The following is a 17,217-nucleotide window of genomic DNA, read 5'->3' as shown; positions in this document are numbered from 1 at the left end:
AAGAGGAACATAAATGTCAGGGTTAGGGTGTAGTTCTTGAGATGGAGTAATCAACAGAAGATTTGAGTTCCTGATAGATGAAGAACCAATGGGTTTCAAGGAATTGAAGGGGTGAAGCTTTTCTGATAAAGAATCGAAAAACATGTAATTTAGGGTTTCAGTTTTGATTGATGTTCTTTATGAGTTCTTTTTCGTTTTGATCAGTCATAGATTGGGTTGGTTATTAATTAAAGTGTAGATGGATGTACATAGTTTAATTTTGATTTTATAGAAACTAGGATTTCTGTTCTTCCCTAAATTAAATCAGAAATTAGGGTTTGTAGAATTGAACTGTTGATGAAGATGAAATTGGGGATGGAAGAATGAAACTGAGATTTGTTATGTAGAATTGAGTTACAAGGAGATTATGGGTCTGGTGTTTTCAATTACAGGGGACTCTGTAGTTACAGATATGCAGAGGTTAGAAGTTTAAGTAATGGTGATGTTATTGAACTAGGGGAGGCAGAGAGGGGATGTAAATGGTGAATGTGTTAAAAGTAAATGATGCAGATGACTTCTGGAAATAGAGTTAATCAATGGGAGTTTATATGATGTAGATTTGGTTGTTGTTTGGTTAATAGAGAGGATGTGCAGTTGAGATGTAAATGCAATATTGTAAGGAGTGGAGATGTGTTAAGTGTTAAAGCATTGAAGAATAAGAAGAAACTACCAGTGTATGTGTTGCTGCTTAGAGGGTTAGGTTTAGGTAACATATGAATTATAGTTGTGTTGAAATGTATTGCAAGAATGGAAATCAAGTGGTATTGGGGAAAACTACAGATGAAGGGGAAATTCAGGAAATGGTTGTTGATGAGATTACATGTGCTAGTGAAATGAAATAGAAACAGTAATGAAGTGGATAAAGTGTTGTTGCAGGTGGATGAATTGGTTATGCTGAATTGGTTTGAATTGTGATAATGATGACAATTGGTGGAGTTGGACTGAACTGAAGTTTGATATGTGAATTAGGAATATTGGAGCTAGTCGCAAGTGGTCATGAAGATGACTGTGATTGGTGGCTTGGTGGAGCAGTTGCAGTCTAGTGAAGCTGCAGGTGGAGTTGAGTTCTGTAGTGCTGGTCTTGTGTTGCTGTTGTTTGAGTTACAGATTGGTGGTGTTGATAACTAGAAATGATTGTGTTAAACAAGATGAGATGTTGAATCACATATGTGGAAGGGTTTATAGTAATGCTGCTGATACTACAACTCAAGACAAGTTATAGGGCACATGTTATAAGACTTAGTGACAACGAAGACAATGAAGTTGTGAAAGTGGAATTAGATGTAATGCTGAGAATGGTGATTATAGTGTTGTAGATACTGATTCTGTTGTTTTGCAATAAGAGTTAGGAATGTATTATTTTGAGTCTTTGTTTGTTTGTGTTGCACCTTGCGTTGGCCTTGGCATATTTAAGCTGAACTATTTATCCTAGTCAGTTGTTTGACTCAGTTAGCTGAATGAGTCGACTAGTGTTGAAATGGATTTGACTCAGTTTACCAGACCTTACCTGACTTTGAATAGTTTGACCTGACTTGACCAGAACCTTGACCTTCAAAGGACGTTGACTGTTAGTTAAACCCTTTGACCGTCTTTGATCGTTAGTTAATCAATTGGACCAGGCCGTCGATTAATGGGTCGGGTTAGTAGACTTGGACTTAAGCCTAGCTTTCTTAGTTTGATATTTGGACCCTTTATGGTCCGAACTAGCCTTTGGTTCCTTCTACAAAGTTGTAGATATTCATGAGACATATCTAATAAAATAGAGAATGAACCTAATTGAATTAGTAAACTTCTATATGTGTTAAAGATTGATAGCAAAAAGGTGTAGAACCATTAGATAGTTCACTTAACTATATACAACTAGAGAATTGTATGAGATTATGTTATGAGCCTTTTGGCTAATTCTTAGAATACTTGTGTGATTAACAATTAGTCTATTTTAACAAAGAACGATTCCAAGGATGAACCAGTGGATTGTGTATTTCAAGTTAGGTGTGGCTTGACAACAAACCAGGTGGGAACTCTGTAACCTTCTTGTAATAATTGAGCATTCTTTCTATTGCGAGCATGATCAGTCTTTATTACCTTTGGAATGTTTGTGTGTTTTACTATCTACGAAAATGCTTGTATGAGTCTTGACGTGTGTGTAATATGCGTTGTATGATTTCCCCGCAAGGAGTGTATGTGATTCCCCACGGATCTTTGCTAAGTTAAGCATGGCGGCTTCTTCCCCGTTTTAATATTACTTAGTAGGGCGGCTTCTTCCCCGTTTCAATATATTAGTAGGGCGGCTTCTTCCCCGTTTCGATAGTATATACATAATATATAGTAGGGCGGCTTCTTCCCCGTTTCGTTATTATATATATTATTTTAGTTTTGGGAAATCACTCGTGTGCATATTATACTTGTTTGTCTAACTTCCTGATCTTGATAGTAATATTCTGAACCATGGTTTGTCTGGGAAATCTGTGTGGACGATGTTATTATTATTGATTAGAGTTGTTTTCGCGTCGTCTTCTCCAATGAGTTTGGTGAGGTTAGAGTGGCACTTGCTTCATGATGCATAAATAGATGTATGATTAGTTTCTTCTTGTTTCTTTTAGTATATATTCTTTTAGAACTGTGAAGCATATTAGTGATTACTTGAAAGTTATTTGTTTCCATTGGGCACCTCTTTGGGATGATGTGCTCACTCGTTCCCACTTCAGTTTTCAGTAATAAGAAGAAAAGGTGCGCTCAAAGATAATCGTTTTGTGGCTTAAAGTTTTTATCGTATTAGAGATGTTGCCTAGCTTTTGTATATGTATATTTTTGTTAATCTGTAAAATAACACATTATTATAATCATATCACTCGAGAGATCTTCATTTATATAATACCAGAGTGTATGTGTTTTCCTTTGGGATTAGCTCATGTAATTATGATTATTGGAATCGGTAATCTTGGTTTGATGCTTCATTTGGCAATTAGGTTATAATCCTATTAGATAAGCAGGTTTAGTATTTGGGGTGTCACAACTTGGTATCAGAGCTCATTATTAGATCTTACATGGGAAACAAAAGATGATAGTTAGTATCAGATGGTGAAGTAGATTAGTTTAGAACCGGGTTGGGTTGTGAGATAAATCTTAATCACTAAAATCTAACAATAACTAAAAGATTTGTTTGATTGATTGATTTGTTTGTTTGACTATGTGTACGTTTTATGAAGTAAAATTTTAGGGTAAACCATCTACCTTATATGCGATTAGAGAATAATTAGTCTAAAACTATGAGCGCACAGGCAATCCAATACTAGAAGAATAGTGAGATTAGTATATTTGATAGATCCTGAATATCATATATAAACTTTATTATAGAGTAGTTTGTATGTACTTTGAACCCGTAATTTATTGAAATAGGAACTAGTGTAGAGAACTTAAGTCTAAAATTTATATTTTCCATTATAGAAATTCATGTAAGAAAATTAGATTTCCCTCTTGGATAGAACTTAAATCAGTATAGTTGAACCTAGAACATATATAAACTTTATCTAATATTGTATTTAGAACCAATAATATTTTGAAATAGAAATTAGTGTACTGAACCTAGAGCCACAAATTTTAGATCTTAGTGGTAGAAAGCCATTTAGATTTGTGTTTCATTTCATGTTACTTTGAACTCATTTAAAATGAGTTGATTTTCGCGCGTTTGTAAGTACGAGCAGTACTTGCAGTTAGTCGAGAGATAACATTTTTCTATAAGGTGGGGAGTTTTGAAGACCACAAGTATGGTTTGATTTTCGAGGACGAAAATGATATAAGGTGGGGAGAATGTAAGGATCCTCAACTCGTCAACGCTATTAGACTAGTCAAGATACGATTTGCAGCTTTTTACTCGATTAGCTAATACAAATTTTAATCTAATAATAATTTAGATTCGAAACTAGTATCACTATATAGGTCTCGAAAAGTTATGCGCGATGGACTAGTCGAATGTGTCATTCGGATATCAGACGAAGAAGATATCATCGGATAAGTATGAAGGGAAAGATAGTAATGCTGCCTTAGACCGACCTGGGGCTGCCCATATCCAAAACGTGGACGCATTAGTAATCTCGTTGGCCTTATCTTCAATACGTGTCGAAGAGAAATTCTTATTTTCTCTTTTCCGTTCTCTTTCTTCTTCTTTCTTTCTTTTTCTCTGTTCTTCTTTCCTTCTCTCTGTCAATCTCAAATTAGAGATTTTGATCGTGAATCTTATTCGAGTAAGATTAGGAGTTCGGAAATCAGTTGGTTTAAGTTTAGATGAAGAAGGAACGATGGATCAAAGAGGAACATAAATGTCAGGGTTAGGGTGTATTTCTTGAGATGGAGTAATCAACAGAAGATTTGAGTTCCTGATAGATGATAAACCAATGGGTTTCGAGGAATTGAAGAGGTGAAGCTTTTCTGATAAAGAATCGAAAAACAGGTAATTTAGGGTTTCGGTTTTGATTGATGTTTCTTTATGAGTTCTTTTTGTTTTGATCGGTCATAGATTGGGTTAGTTATTAATTGAAGTTTAAATGGATGTACAAAGTTTAATTTTGATTTTATAGAAACTAGGATTTCTGTTCTTCCCTAAATTAAATCAGAAATTAGGGTTTGTAGAATTGAACGGTTGATGAAGATGAAATTGGGATGGAAGAATGAAACTGAGATTTTTTATGTAGAACTGAGTTACAAGGAGAAGATGGGTCTGGTGTTTTCAATTATAGGGGACTCTGCAGTTACAGATATGCAGAGGTTAGAAGTTTAAGTAATGGTGATGTTATTGAACTAGGGGAGGCAGAGAGGGGCTGTAAATGGTGAATGTGTTAAAAGTAAATGATGCAGATGACTTCTGGAAATAGAGTTAATCAGTGGGAGTTTATATGATGTAGATTTGGTTGTTGTTTGGTTAATAGAGAGGATGTGCAGTTGAGCTGTAAATGCAATATTGTAAGGAGTGGAGATGTGTCAAGTGTTAAAGCATTGAAGAATGAGAAGAAAATACCAGTGTTTGTGCTGCTGCTTAGAGGGTTAGGTTTAGGTAACATATGAATTATAGTTGTGTTGAAATGTATTGCAAGAATGGGAATCAAGTGGTATTGGGTAAAACTACAGATGAAGGGGAAATTCAGGAAATGGTTGTTGATGAGATTACATGTGCTAGTGAAATGAACTAGAAACAGTAATGAAGCTGATAAAGTGTTGTTGCAGGTGGATGAATTGGTTATGCTGAATTGGTTTGAATTGTGATAATGATGACAATTGGTGGAGTTGGACTGAACTTAAGTTTAGATGTGTGAATTAGGAATGTTGGAGCTAGTCGCAAGTGGTCATGAAGATGACTGTGATTGGTGGCTTAGTGGAGCAGTTGCAGTCTAGTGAAGCTGCAGGTGGAGTTGAGTTCTATAGTGCTGGTCTTGTGTTGCTGTTGTTTGAGTTACAGATTGGTGGTGTTGATAACTAGAAATGATTGTGTTAAACAAGATGAGATGTTGAATCACATATGTGGAATGGTTTATAGTAATGCTGCTGGTACTACAACTCAAGACAAGTTATAGGGTACATGTTATAAGACTTAGTGACAACGAAGACAATGAAGTTGTGAAAGTGGAATTAGATGTAATGCTGAGAATGGTGATTATAGTGTTGTAGATAGTGATTCTGTTGTTTTTCAATAAGAGTTAGAAATGTATTACTTTGAGTCTTCGTTTGTTTATGTTGCACCTTGCTTTGACCTTGGCATATTTAACCTGAACTAGATATCCTAGTCAGTTGTTTGACTCAGTTAGCTGATTGAGTCGACTAGTGTTGAAACGGATTTGACTCAGTTTACCAGACCTTACCTGACTTTGAATAGTTTGACCTGACTTGACCAGGACCTTGACCTTCAATGGACGTTGACTGTTAGTTAAACCCTTTGACCGTTAGTTAATAAATTGGACCAGGCCGTCGATTAATGGGTCGGGTTAGTAGACTTGGACTTAAGCCTAGCTTTCTTAGTTTGATATTTGGACCCTTTATGGTCCGAACTAGCCTTTCGTTCCTTCTACAAAGTTGTAGATATTCATGAGACATATCTAATAAAATAGAGAATGAACCTAATTGAATTAGTAAACTTCTATATGTGTTAAATATTGATAGCAAAAAGGTGTAGAACCATTAGATAGTTCAATTAACTTTATACAACTAGAGAATTGTATGAGATTATGTTATGAGCCTTTTGGCTAATTCTTAGAATACTTGTGTGATTAATAGTTAGTCTATATTAACAAAGAACGATTCCAAGGATGAACCAGTGGATTGATTTCAAGTTAGGCGTGGCTTGACAACAAACCAGGTGGGAACTTTGTAACCTTCTTGCAATCATTGAGCATTCTTTCTATTGCGAGCATGACCAGTCTTTATTACCTTTGGCATGTTTGTGTGTTTTACTATCTATGAAAATGCTTGTATGAGTCTTGATGTGCGTGTAATATGCGATGTATGATTTCCCCGCAAGGAGTGTTTGTGATTCCCCACGGATCTTTGCTAAGTTAAGTATAGCGGCTTCTTCCCCGTTTTAATATTACTTAGTAGGGCGGTTTCTTCCCCGTTTCAATATATTAGTAGGGCGGCTTCTTCCCCGTTTCGATAGTATATACATAATATATAGTAGGGAGGCTTCTTCTCCGTTATAATATTACCTAGTAGGGCGGCTTCTTCCCCGTTTCCTTATTATATATATTATTTTAGTTTTGGGAAATCACTCGTGTGCATATTATACTTGTTTGTCTAACTTCCTGATCTTGATAGTAATATTCTGAACCATGGTTTGTCTGGACGATGTTATTATTATTGATTAGAGTTGCTTTCGCATCGTCTTCTCCAATGAGTTTGGCGAGGTTAGAGTGACACTTGCTTCACGATGCATAAATAGATGTATGATTAGTTGCTTCTTGTTTCTTTCAGTATATATTCTTTTAGAACTGTGAAGCATATTAGTGATTACTTTAAAGTTATTTGTTTCCATTGGGCAACCCTTTGGGATGATGTGCTCACTCGTTCCCACTTCAGTTTTCAGTAATCAGAAGAAAAGGTGCGCTCGAAAATAACCGTTTTGTGGCTTAAAGCTTTTATCGTATTAGAGATGTTGCGTAGCTTTTGTATATGTATATTTTTGTTAATCTGTAAAACAACACATTATTATAATCATATCACTCGAGAGATCTTCATTTATATAATACCAGAGTGTATGAGTTTGCCTTTGGGATTAGCTCATGTAATTATGATTATTGGAATCGGTAATCTTGGTTTGATGCTTCATTTGGAAATTATGTTATAATCCTATTTGCTAAGAAGGTTTAGTATTTGGGGTGTCACAAGCAATTCTTGGGTTAATCTCATTATGCAATGTATTTCTACAACTTCTTACTCCATCCTTCTAAATGGCTCTACGGGTCCTACTTTCAAAACTTCTAGAGGGCTAAGACAGGGCGACCCTCTCTTTCCATACCTCTTCCTAATCTGCATGGAGATCCTATCCAGGCTTCTAGAAAAGGCGGTTTCCGATAGGAAAATTTCTGGTCTAAAGATAAACAAAAATGCCTCAAACATTTCCCACCTTTTCTTCGCAGATGATTGCTTCCTTTTCACAAAAGCCGACTTAGGTGAAGCAAAAAATCTTCTAGATATCTTATCCAGGTTTGGTGAAATAACGGGTCAAATGACAAATATTCAAAAATCCAGAATATATTTCAGCCATAGAATTCATCCGAAACATGGGAAAATTATTGCGAAAATTTTAAAAGTCCCTATGATGACAAAAAATGATAAATACTTAGGAACGCCACTCTTTTTTGATAAAAAAGAAAGGAGAATTTTGAACCCGTTCTACAAAAGTATTATCATACTCTGCAAGGTTGGAAATCGAAATTACTCTCTCAAGCTGGAAGAACGGTGCTGATAAAATCTGTACTACAAGGTTACCCTACCTACCAGATGCAGATCCTTGACCTTCCTAAGGAAACACTAGACAAAATGGATAAAATCTAAAGAGACTTTTGGTGGAATAAAGATAAGAACAAAAAAAGAGGAGGTTATTTTAAGGCTTGGGCCAGCATTTGCAAACCAATATCACAAGGAGGACTTGGAATTAAAAACCCACATCAATTCAATATTGCCCTCCTAACGAAGCTGGCTAGCAGACTTATTTCAGAACACGATCAACTTTGGGATAGATTATTGAAAGCCAAATATTTTCCTAATAACCACCCCTTCAAAGGTTCCAGAACAACAAATTTATCTTGGATTTGGACAAGCATACAAAAAGGGTTAAGCCTCATAAAAGGAAACTTCGTTTGGCAAATCAAAAATGGAGCTTCGGTCAAAATTTGGGAAGATAAATGGATTCCTAATGAAAATACTATTCAAAAACCAACAGAGTCTACAGAGCATATTCCACAAAGGGTGAGTGGACTGATTACACAAGAAGAAGCTTGGGATCAAGATAAACTAGAGACTCTCTTCACTGAGGATATGAAAGAAAAAATCCTAGCCATTTCTCCAAATAGTCAAGAACAAGATAAGGTTAGATGGCAACACCACTCCTCAGGAATTTTCTCTGCAAAAAATGTCTACAATTTCCTTATTAACCAAGACCAAGATAACAACAACTCAGTTGAAGTTCCTTGGCAAAATATTTGGAAAATTAAAGTGATTCCGAGGATTAAGTTATTCATTTGGAAATTAGCTCAAAAAGCTCCCCCAACAAATGCAAGACTTGGAGCACACAACAAAGATTTCAAAACGGATTTCCCAATGTGTAATGCCCAAGTACAAGAAACAGAGCAACACCTACTAAGATCTTGTCCTTTTGCTAGAGCTGTTTGGTTTGGGCTCTCCCTAGAAGTAGTCAACTCAAGAATCACTACAGATTCAATCGCAACATGGATTAAAGAGTGGATTACGGAACCAGATTTTGAAAAACTCTCTGATAAAATTGCAACAATCTCTTGGTTTATATGGAAATATAGATGCTCAGTAGTTTTTGATAAAACTAAACCAAACCCAAATTCTCTTATAGAACAAATAAGAAAATTCTTACAACAATACCCTCAAGAGAATATTGAGAAGAACAAAAGGGTTCAAAAAGGTAAGATATACGAAGAAAAATGGTCAAGAATAACGTCGGACTGGATTCTATTCATAGATGCGGCTTTTAAAAAGGAGAACTCAACCATGGGATATGCTTTCATACTATATTCAGTGGAAAACGAAACTTTTATGCAAATTGCAGCGGGATCAGATAGAGCTTCTTCAGCATTCCATGCAGAATCAAAAGCTTTATTAAAAGCCTCCTCTTGGCTGAGTGATAATATTTTATCTAGTGTTACTTTAGTTACAGATTGCAAAATGCTAGCTGAAACCATCAATAAAGAATGTAAGATCCCAGATTGGAGTGCAGGAAACACCATAAAGGAGACCCAAACAATTCTGCAAAAACTCCCTCAAGTTCAGGTGCAATATATTAACAGAAGATATAACTCAGCAACGAACAAGGTAGTTAAGGAAGCGCGGGCAAAGAATTTTCGAAATTTCTCGAACCAAATTCAGCTAAGGATATCTCATTCCAGTGTGATGTCTAATATTTTTGAGAGAAAAGATATTGTAAATCTTAGGTACTTTATTGCTTAATTAATATATTATTTTTTCCATCAAAATAAAAAAGATAACTATATTTAACAAACCAACTGCCAAAAACGGGTCCCAGAGGAAGACAACAAAACAAACAAGATTCCACGTGTTACCTGTTCCTCTACTTACTAAGTGCACCATTTCTGTGAGTCATTTTCCGTCCGCGAAAGGCCGATTTCGGTCCTCCACTCAAAATGGTCCTGCATACACGTTTGCTAATATGTCAATATTACCCTTACCCGTTATTGGAAGTTATATAGATAGGGATTGGATAACTCGTTGATGACGTCGTTTGCAAGTTTCAGAAGAGAGTGAGTAGAAGATAAGGTAACGGCTTGCCAGGACACGAGGAAAAAACCACCACTAGCTAGTCTACTTGTGGTGGTGGTAGTCGCAATAATTCCCTATCTTCAGCTAGGCCACATTTTCCACCCTACACTTACCTTCTACTTAAACAAACAATCCCAAAAATTAAATTGTGACAATGGATTTCATGAGAGTTACGACTCATCTTGATGATCGCTAGACTCACGCTTTGGTCGTTTTGTTGTGACAATGGATTTCATGAGAGTTACGGCTCATCTTGATGATCGCTAGACTCACGCTTTGGTCGTTTTGCTTAAGAGATGTGATGTTATTAGGGTTAAGTGGCAAAATGCATCAAAATGGATCTCTAGGTTGTGAAAATGTCCCGGACGTTAGGGAAAGAATGATTTTTTAGGGATTATGATTTTTTGAGGGGACCATGATTTTATTAGGCCACCTTCTCTATAGTGATAATGGGTGTCCTAAAATGTTGAAATGACTAACCTACCCTTAACCTAATTTAATTTAAAACCAACCTAATAATCACCTATATATATATAACCACCACCTCCTCCCACCACCACCGCCCACCACCACCACCACCTACGATTATCACCATCACCAACCACCGATTACCACCACCGCCCACCACCGCCGATTACCACCACCACCACCTCCAATTATCACCACCACCAACCACCGATTACCACCACCACCTCCTCCCACCACCAACACCACCGCCTATTTAAGAAATGTAACAACATCAATGCAATCACAATTAAGTTCGGTTACATGATAATTTTATCGAGTATAAAAGACGCCAGCCGCAGCCTGATTCTGCCATGGGACCACTCCGGAGGTATTTTCCAACAAACGCTTCACTTTAATTTGATTTTGATTGCTTCAATCGAACAGAAATCATCAAAATAGGATTTTAATAGGAGTTACAGAGCCATGTTCGGTTAGGTCGATTTTCCAAAAAACCCTAGTTTACTAACCGAACTTCTTGAAAATGAAGAACACGAAGAACAGTTCGGTTCTATTAGATTTAAAACTAAGTCACCGAACTCTCTGTTCGGTTGTTTCGCAAAAAAATTTAAAACTACAAAGTAACCGAACTCCACCCTTAGAACCGAAAAAAAAAACAAATCCAGTCTAACCGAACTGTGTTGTTGTGGCCACTATGTTGAGTTCCAAAATAATCGAACTTAGCCATTAGAGTTCGGTTTTTCACAAAAAAAATTAAAACTACAAAGTAACCGAACTTAGCCAATAGACGCTGGAACTTCACATTTTTTTTGTTTGTTAAGTTTGGTAACTTCACAATTTTATCGCAGAAATCGAACTCAAAGTTCGGTTGGTTAGCTGTTAGGTTCAAGTTTGCGAAAGAACCGAACTTTGTAAACTTATATACTCTTATATTACGTAAAGTTCGGTTATATCAAAAGTGCATGCAGTTTGCGAACCAACCGAACTTTGTACACCAAAGTTCGGTTAGTTGAGAACCAACCGAACATAACGTTGTAACTCCTAGAGATTCTATTATTAGAGAGTTCGGTAACCTACGTGTTTGGAACAAGTAACCGAACTACACTTTCAGATGAGTTCGGTTACTTGTTCATCTCACGGGGCAACCGAAATACAACTTCAGATGAGTTCGGTTACTTGTTCTTCATATAAAGTAACCGAACTACAACTTCAGATGAGTTCAGTTACTTGTTCTTCATATAAAGTAACCGAACTGTTCAAAATCCAGTTCAAATCCGGATCATTTTGAAGATTAACAAATATTTTAGGAGAGGATGGAGATGAAGAATCAGATGAGTTTTCATCATTTGAATACTCAAACTTAGTGAATTGGAAAAAAAATCTATTTTCCATGTTTTTCTCCTTCATCTTCTCTAACTCTACTCTCTCAATAATTCTACTCAACTAATAATAAACCCATCTTTTAATTTAATCTCACTAATTATTTTTAACTAAATCATTCACTAATCATAACCTAACATTAATTAAGAGGGTAGATTAGGTATTAAATAAATAACTAGATACGGGATGACCTAGAATTACTTCTAATGTCTTTACCTAAAATAAAACCATGTTCCCCCAAAAAAAAACCATGGTCCCAAAAAAATCATTCTTAGGGAAAAGATTAAAATGCCCAATTCCGTTAGTTTTGGGCCATTTTGATCAAAATTGGCCATCTTGACCGGTCAACGGAGTTTTGAAATTCCATTTTTATCCTTCTTAATCAAAATGCCCCAATCCGCCACTACCACCATCACCACCAAACGAACAACCACCAACCACCATCGCTGCCATCACCCCCACCACCACCACTACCATAACCATCCCCACCACCACCACTACCACTAGAACAACCACCACCAACACCACCGCCAACGCTACCGTCACCGCCTCCTCCTCCACCACCACCACCACCACTACCACCGCCACCACCGCCATCACCGCCACTATCACTATCGCTGCCACCACCATTACCACCACCACCACCATCACTGCCACTACCACCGCCATTATCACCATCAATGCCACCACCAATACCACCGCACCACCAGCATCACCACCACCACCTGAATCCTAAACCCTGAACCCCAAACCCTGAACCCTAAGTCCTGAACCCTGAATTTTAAAAACTGAACCCTGAATTATGAACAATGTACCCTGAAGGACAATTTCGATTACTTAACTCTCTCTAACGGAATGGGACATTTAAATCTTTCCCTAACGTTCGGGGCATTTTCACAACCTTGGGATCTATTTTGGGATATTTTACCACTTAACCCATGTTATTATATGTGATGACCTTGATCCAAGGGACGGAACGCGATTTATTTGGAAGTAGCAGTATTTATTTGGTCCGGTCCGGCTTTCAGAACATTGGTGTTGGTGATACTGAGCGCTTGTGCTAAGCAGCCAACCCTGTAAAGCTATGACTTATAAAAGTTAAAAAATTATTGAACAACAAATGGTTCCATGGTCTAGCGGTTAGGACATCAGACTCTGAATCTGGTAACCCGAGTTCAATTCTCGGTGGAACCTCTTTCTTTTTTTTTCCAAGTCCGAGTTCAATTCTCGGTGGAACCTCTTTCTTTTTTTCCACCAGCTAGTTGTTTCGCAATTCCGAGGGTATTTTCAATATCATTCGATCGTACGGTAAACATAATATATCAAGCAAAATGTGTAGAATCTCTAAACCTATCAAGGCATCTTATGATTTTATGTGCAATAGTGGCATACATGTGGAGTTTCCAAGAAGTAATTGACATCAAACGGCTAACTAAAGGAGACCACCACCACGCCACAAAAAAATCAGTTATCTTTCATTTTCAGATAGTAAATGGATATCTATTCGAAAGCTGCAACATCAAACTTTATAATTAATTATTTTATTTGTTAGTTAAATGAGCAGACCATTTTTTGGTTAAGATAATCTAAAAAAGCTACAATCATTTATAAGTAAAACGCAAATAATAGATGTGGTTGAAGCACTCATTCGTTGTAAAACAGAAAGGCTAACGCATTTTTGCAATAAAAAAAAGAGAATGAGAGATATTCTATCGACTTATTGTGCGAGTGAGTGGGATTTATTTTGTTCATTCTTTTTGTTTTTGTTGCTTCTTGAGGTGGAATGTTACAAGTGGAATTGATGGGTGTTGCAAAGTTTTCGGGTCTGATCAGTATAAAAGTCATAAAACTTTTTAGTGCCCAAAAAGTTGTCTCGTCCATTTTTATCCATACTAATGTTGATGGACAGTGATGGAATCATGCGCCTTAGGTGGATACAGGGAGCTAAGTGTACCAACATTAAAAAGGAGATGGGAGCTAATAATGGGTCGGGGGGAGGTGTCCAAGCCTTGACATGCTTAAGCTACCCTACCTGGTAGAATCAAGCAAACATTGGATGGAAATTTTGAGTTCATGAAATATATTCGACATAAAAGCGCAACTACATACTTAGTGATAGATCTTTGGAGGTTATCCTCTATCAAACGAATTTTAGGGATATTTTAAAGAATAAAAACCTCTGCGACGGGCCATCCAGACTGGTGAACATTTTCAAAGATACCGTGTTTTGTTTTCCTTTACTATTAAGTTGTTGTACATTATCACCTATCTGTTAATAGTCCAAGTTGTTGTAACAAAGTCAGTAGGAAGTTCAGTCCTCCTTTCTTTTTAGCTTGCTAACTATCTGTTTCTTAGTCTTCCGATTCTTTTGTTTACTTGCGATGTATCTGGATCAATTGTAACTTCTTCTAACTTGTATTCACTATATATTCTTCAATCAATGAATGGAAACACACAATTGTGTGAGATAGAAAACCCAAAACTCAATATTGCATTATGGTAATCTAGAGTTAGGTTAGAATTTTTTTTCTTAAGTTTTTCTTTTCTTTCTCAACAACTGCATCATCATGCCTGGTGAAGATGATACTCAAACCCCTCCACCTACTGGTGAATCAATACCCAATAGAGATTCAGCTCTTTCTCTATCAAGTGTCCCTACTACGTGCACCCCACTGATAATCCTACCAGCGTCATATTCACTACTCTCCTCACAGATGATAACTATTGCATCTGGGAAAGAGGTATTCGTAAAGCCTTAAGTGCCAAAGCTAAACTAGGTTATATTGATGGAACAATTACCAAACCCACGGATCCAACTGATCTCATATATTGGACTCGTGCAGACGATTTGGTGGGTAGATGGGTTGAACATTCAGTCGATCCAGTTATCAGATCCAACATCATGGCTTTCCCATCTGCACGGGAACAATGGTTGGAGATTAAAAATCGGTTTTCTCATGCTAATGCACTGAAGCTGTTTGCCCTGAAACAAGAGATTTCATCTCCGAAACAGGAGAATAATACTGTTGCGATGTATTTTACTCAAATCAAGACGTTGTGGGATCAACTTGATACATTCAGACCCATTCAGCCTTGCATCTGTGGTGCAAGAAAAGATTTTGTAGATGATGGAATTTTCAAAATTGTTGTAGTGATAGTAGTAAAAAGATTCGTTTCAGACTTGTGAAGGAAATGAAATTTTAGATTTAATAAAATTATATATACAAAAATATTAACAATGGGCTAGAGGTACTGGGACTAAGGATTTGGCCGAATTCACTACACATGGTTCATTCATATATTCTTTGACAATTTAAAACTCAATAAAATTAACATGGACTCTGATTTTGCCAAGATAGATTCTCAAAACATCGATTGTAAGTCCTAAGCATGATGTATCAAAACACCTAAGCTAAGCATACATCATCAAATTAAATAACAACCAATTAATTCAAATCATATTTCAATTTTAAATTAATGCAAAAGTCATAAAAAAGAATAAAATAAATTTACCTGTGTATGAAATTCACCCTCCTCCGTCGTCCCAGTGTTGGGTTTAGCTAATCATGATAAAAACACGCTCAAAATATTTATTTATTGCTCAAATGGTGTTTACAATGAAGAGAAGAAGAGAAAATGGTGTAAACAGCTAATGTGCGACCCACAGGAAGCGTCACAAAAGAACGATAAAAGAGAAGTGCTATTGTCGCTGTGGTTCTAAGACCCACACCTATGACCCACGCTGACCTGTCGTTGTCACTGTTGAAGAACGACGGTTCCTGGACGTCCGTTCTTCATGTTCTTCGCGTTCTTCAGCAGCAGCAGGAACCGAGTTTCTGCAACTCGTGATTTCTGCTTCCTGAGCTCTCCTCTCAACCCCAAACTCTCGACACCCTTCTCTGACTCTCGAGAATCCTTTTTATACCCAACAGCCTCATAAAATCTTGCTCAATCACTCCAAATATTCTCCCATTACTCGGCAGTAAACGATATATTTTTCTTTCCTTTTTTTATCTCGATCACGTATCTGCAGCTATCAATTACGTGAAAACTATCCCTGTTTATCTTTGTCACGCTCCAACAAGTCGTTCAAGTCATTACACATCATCAGACACGTACAAATTCTTCCAGAACCCGTGGATATCTTCTCCCTGTACGTGTTTTCCCTGTTTTCAATTCGTGGATTGCCTAGCCGATTCTAGCTAATTCTGTTCGAACCAAAAGCCCACAACGTGTTTGCTAGGCCGTATCACAACTTCCTACCAAAAATCAGCCATTGAATCTCCCTAGAACACGTTCAAAACTTCGATCAAAAATCTGCCAGTGAAGAAGGAAACTTTCCCGCCAAAAATGAAATTTGAATTTTAGAAGAAGGACACCCCTTATCCAGTGGTCGCCCCTTATCCGTTGCTGGAGTCCGAATAACACATTCCCATGGGGTGCCTTTAGTAATTTTTCTGGGGTGCCTTTAGTACTTTATCCTGGGAGTGTAAAACACCACTTTTCGAGCCAATTTCGCCGCAAGAGCTTATTTCTCTATAAATACCTACAAAGACATAAAATAACAAACTAAATACAAAATCGAGCACTAATAATACGTACAATTGAGACATATTAGACACATAAATGTGTCTATCAACACCCCCAAACTTATTATTTGCTAGTCCTTGAGCAAAACTAATATGTAAAATAATATCCTAACTCACTAGGTGTCCCTAGTGACCGAGTTAATCTCGGGAGGGTTTACCAGAGGTGTACCCACAAAACCTTCACTCCAGACCCTAGCTATCTACACAGAACCTTGGAAGGCACTAAAGAATCTCCTTGGTTTTCATACTCTCATTGACTACAAGAGGAAGTACCCTGATGCGAAATTCCAATTGTTGTACACGAGTTTGCACTCAAGCATACTAAAATTCATATAAAGTGACAGACCTCTACTCAGATAGTTTCTGGACATCATAACCGGAGTCAACCAATCACATGGAAAGATTAAGAAGATGGATAAAGAGAAAAATAGATGATGTTGACTAAGGTGAACCTATCCTAATGGACTGAGATACTGGTCTTGGACTAATATCAACACACTGGCATATACAAGGGAACCAGTAGTCGATAATCCTAACTCTAGGTCAACACAACTGGCATATACAAGGGTTCCAGTGGTTGACTTTATTGAATTTATTCCGGTTGGTCTGATGGTCTGGTCTCAATTTTTTTTTTTTTTTTTTTTTGATATATCTCAGTCACTCTACTTCACCCTAGTAATGGTAAAAAGGTAAAAAGAAAAATAAGTGATCAGGATTCTTTCGATGTTTCCAT

The 17,217-nt window shown here is 37.0% G+C and overlaps 1 protein-coding gene and 1 non-coding gene across 2 annotated transcripts; both read left to right on the top strand.

Annotated features, from left to right (window-relative positions):
• The first annotated feature begins 8,562 nt into the window (after positions 1–8,562).
• On the top strand, positions 8,563–9,720 carry LOC113337021. The gene has a single exon (XM_026582745.1). It carries the CDS (start codon positions 8,563–8,565, stop codon positions 9,718–9,720), a length of 1,158 nt encoding a protein of 385 aa, XP_026438530.1.
• Positions 9,721–13,017: 3,297 nt separating this feature from the next.
• On the top strand, positions 13,018–13,089 carry TRNAQ-CUG. The gene has a single exon. It is a non-coding gene; the product is annotated as a tRNA-Gln (tRNA).
• The last annotated feature ends 4,128 nt before the right edge of the window (positions 13,090–17,217 follow it).

This window comes from Papaver somniferum, chromosome 1, assembly GCF_003573695.1.
Source record: "Papaver somniferum cultivar HN1 chromosome 1, ASM357369v1, whole genome shotgun sequence".
NCBI lineage: Eukaryota > Viridiplantae > Streptophyta > Magnoliopsida > Ranunculales > Papaveraceae > Papaver > Papaver somniferum.
Note: the sequence above shows the minus strand (reverse complement) of the source record. Positions and strands in the feature narration are given on the sequence as shown.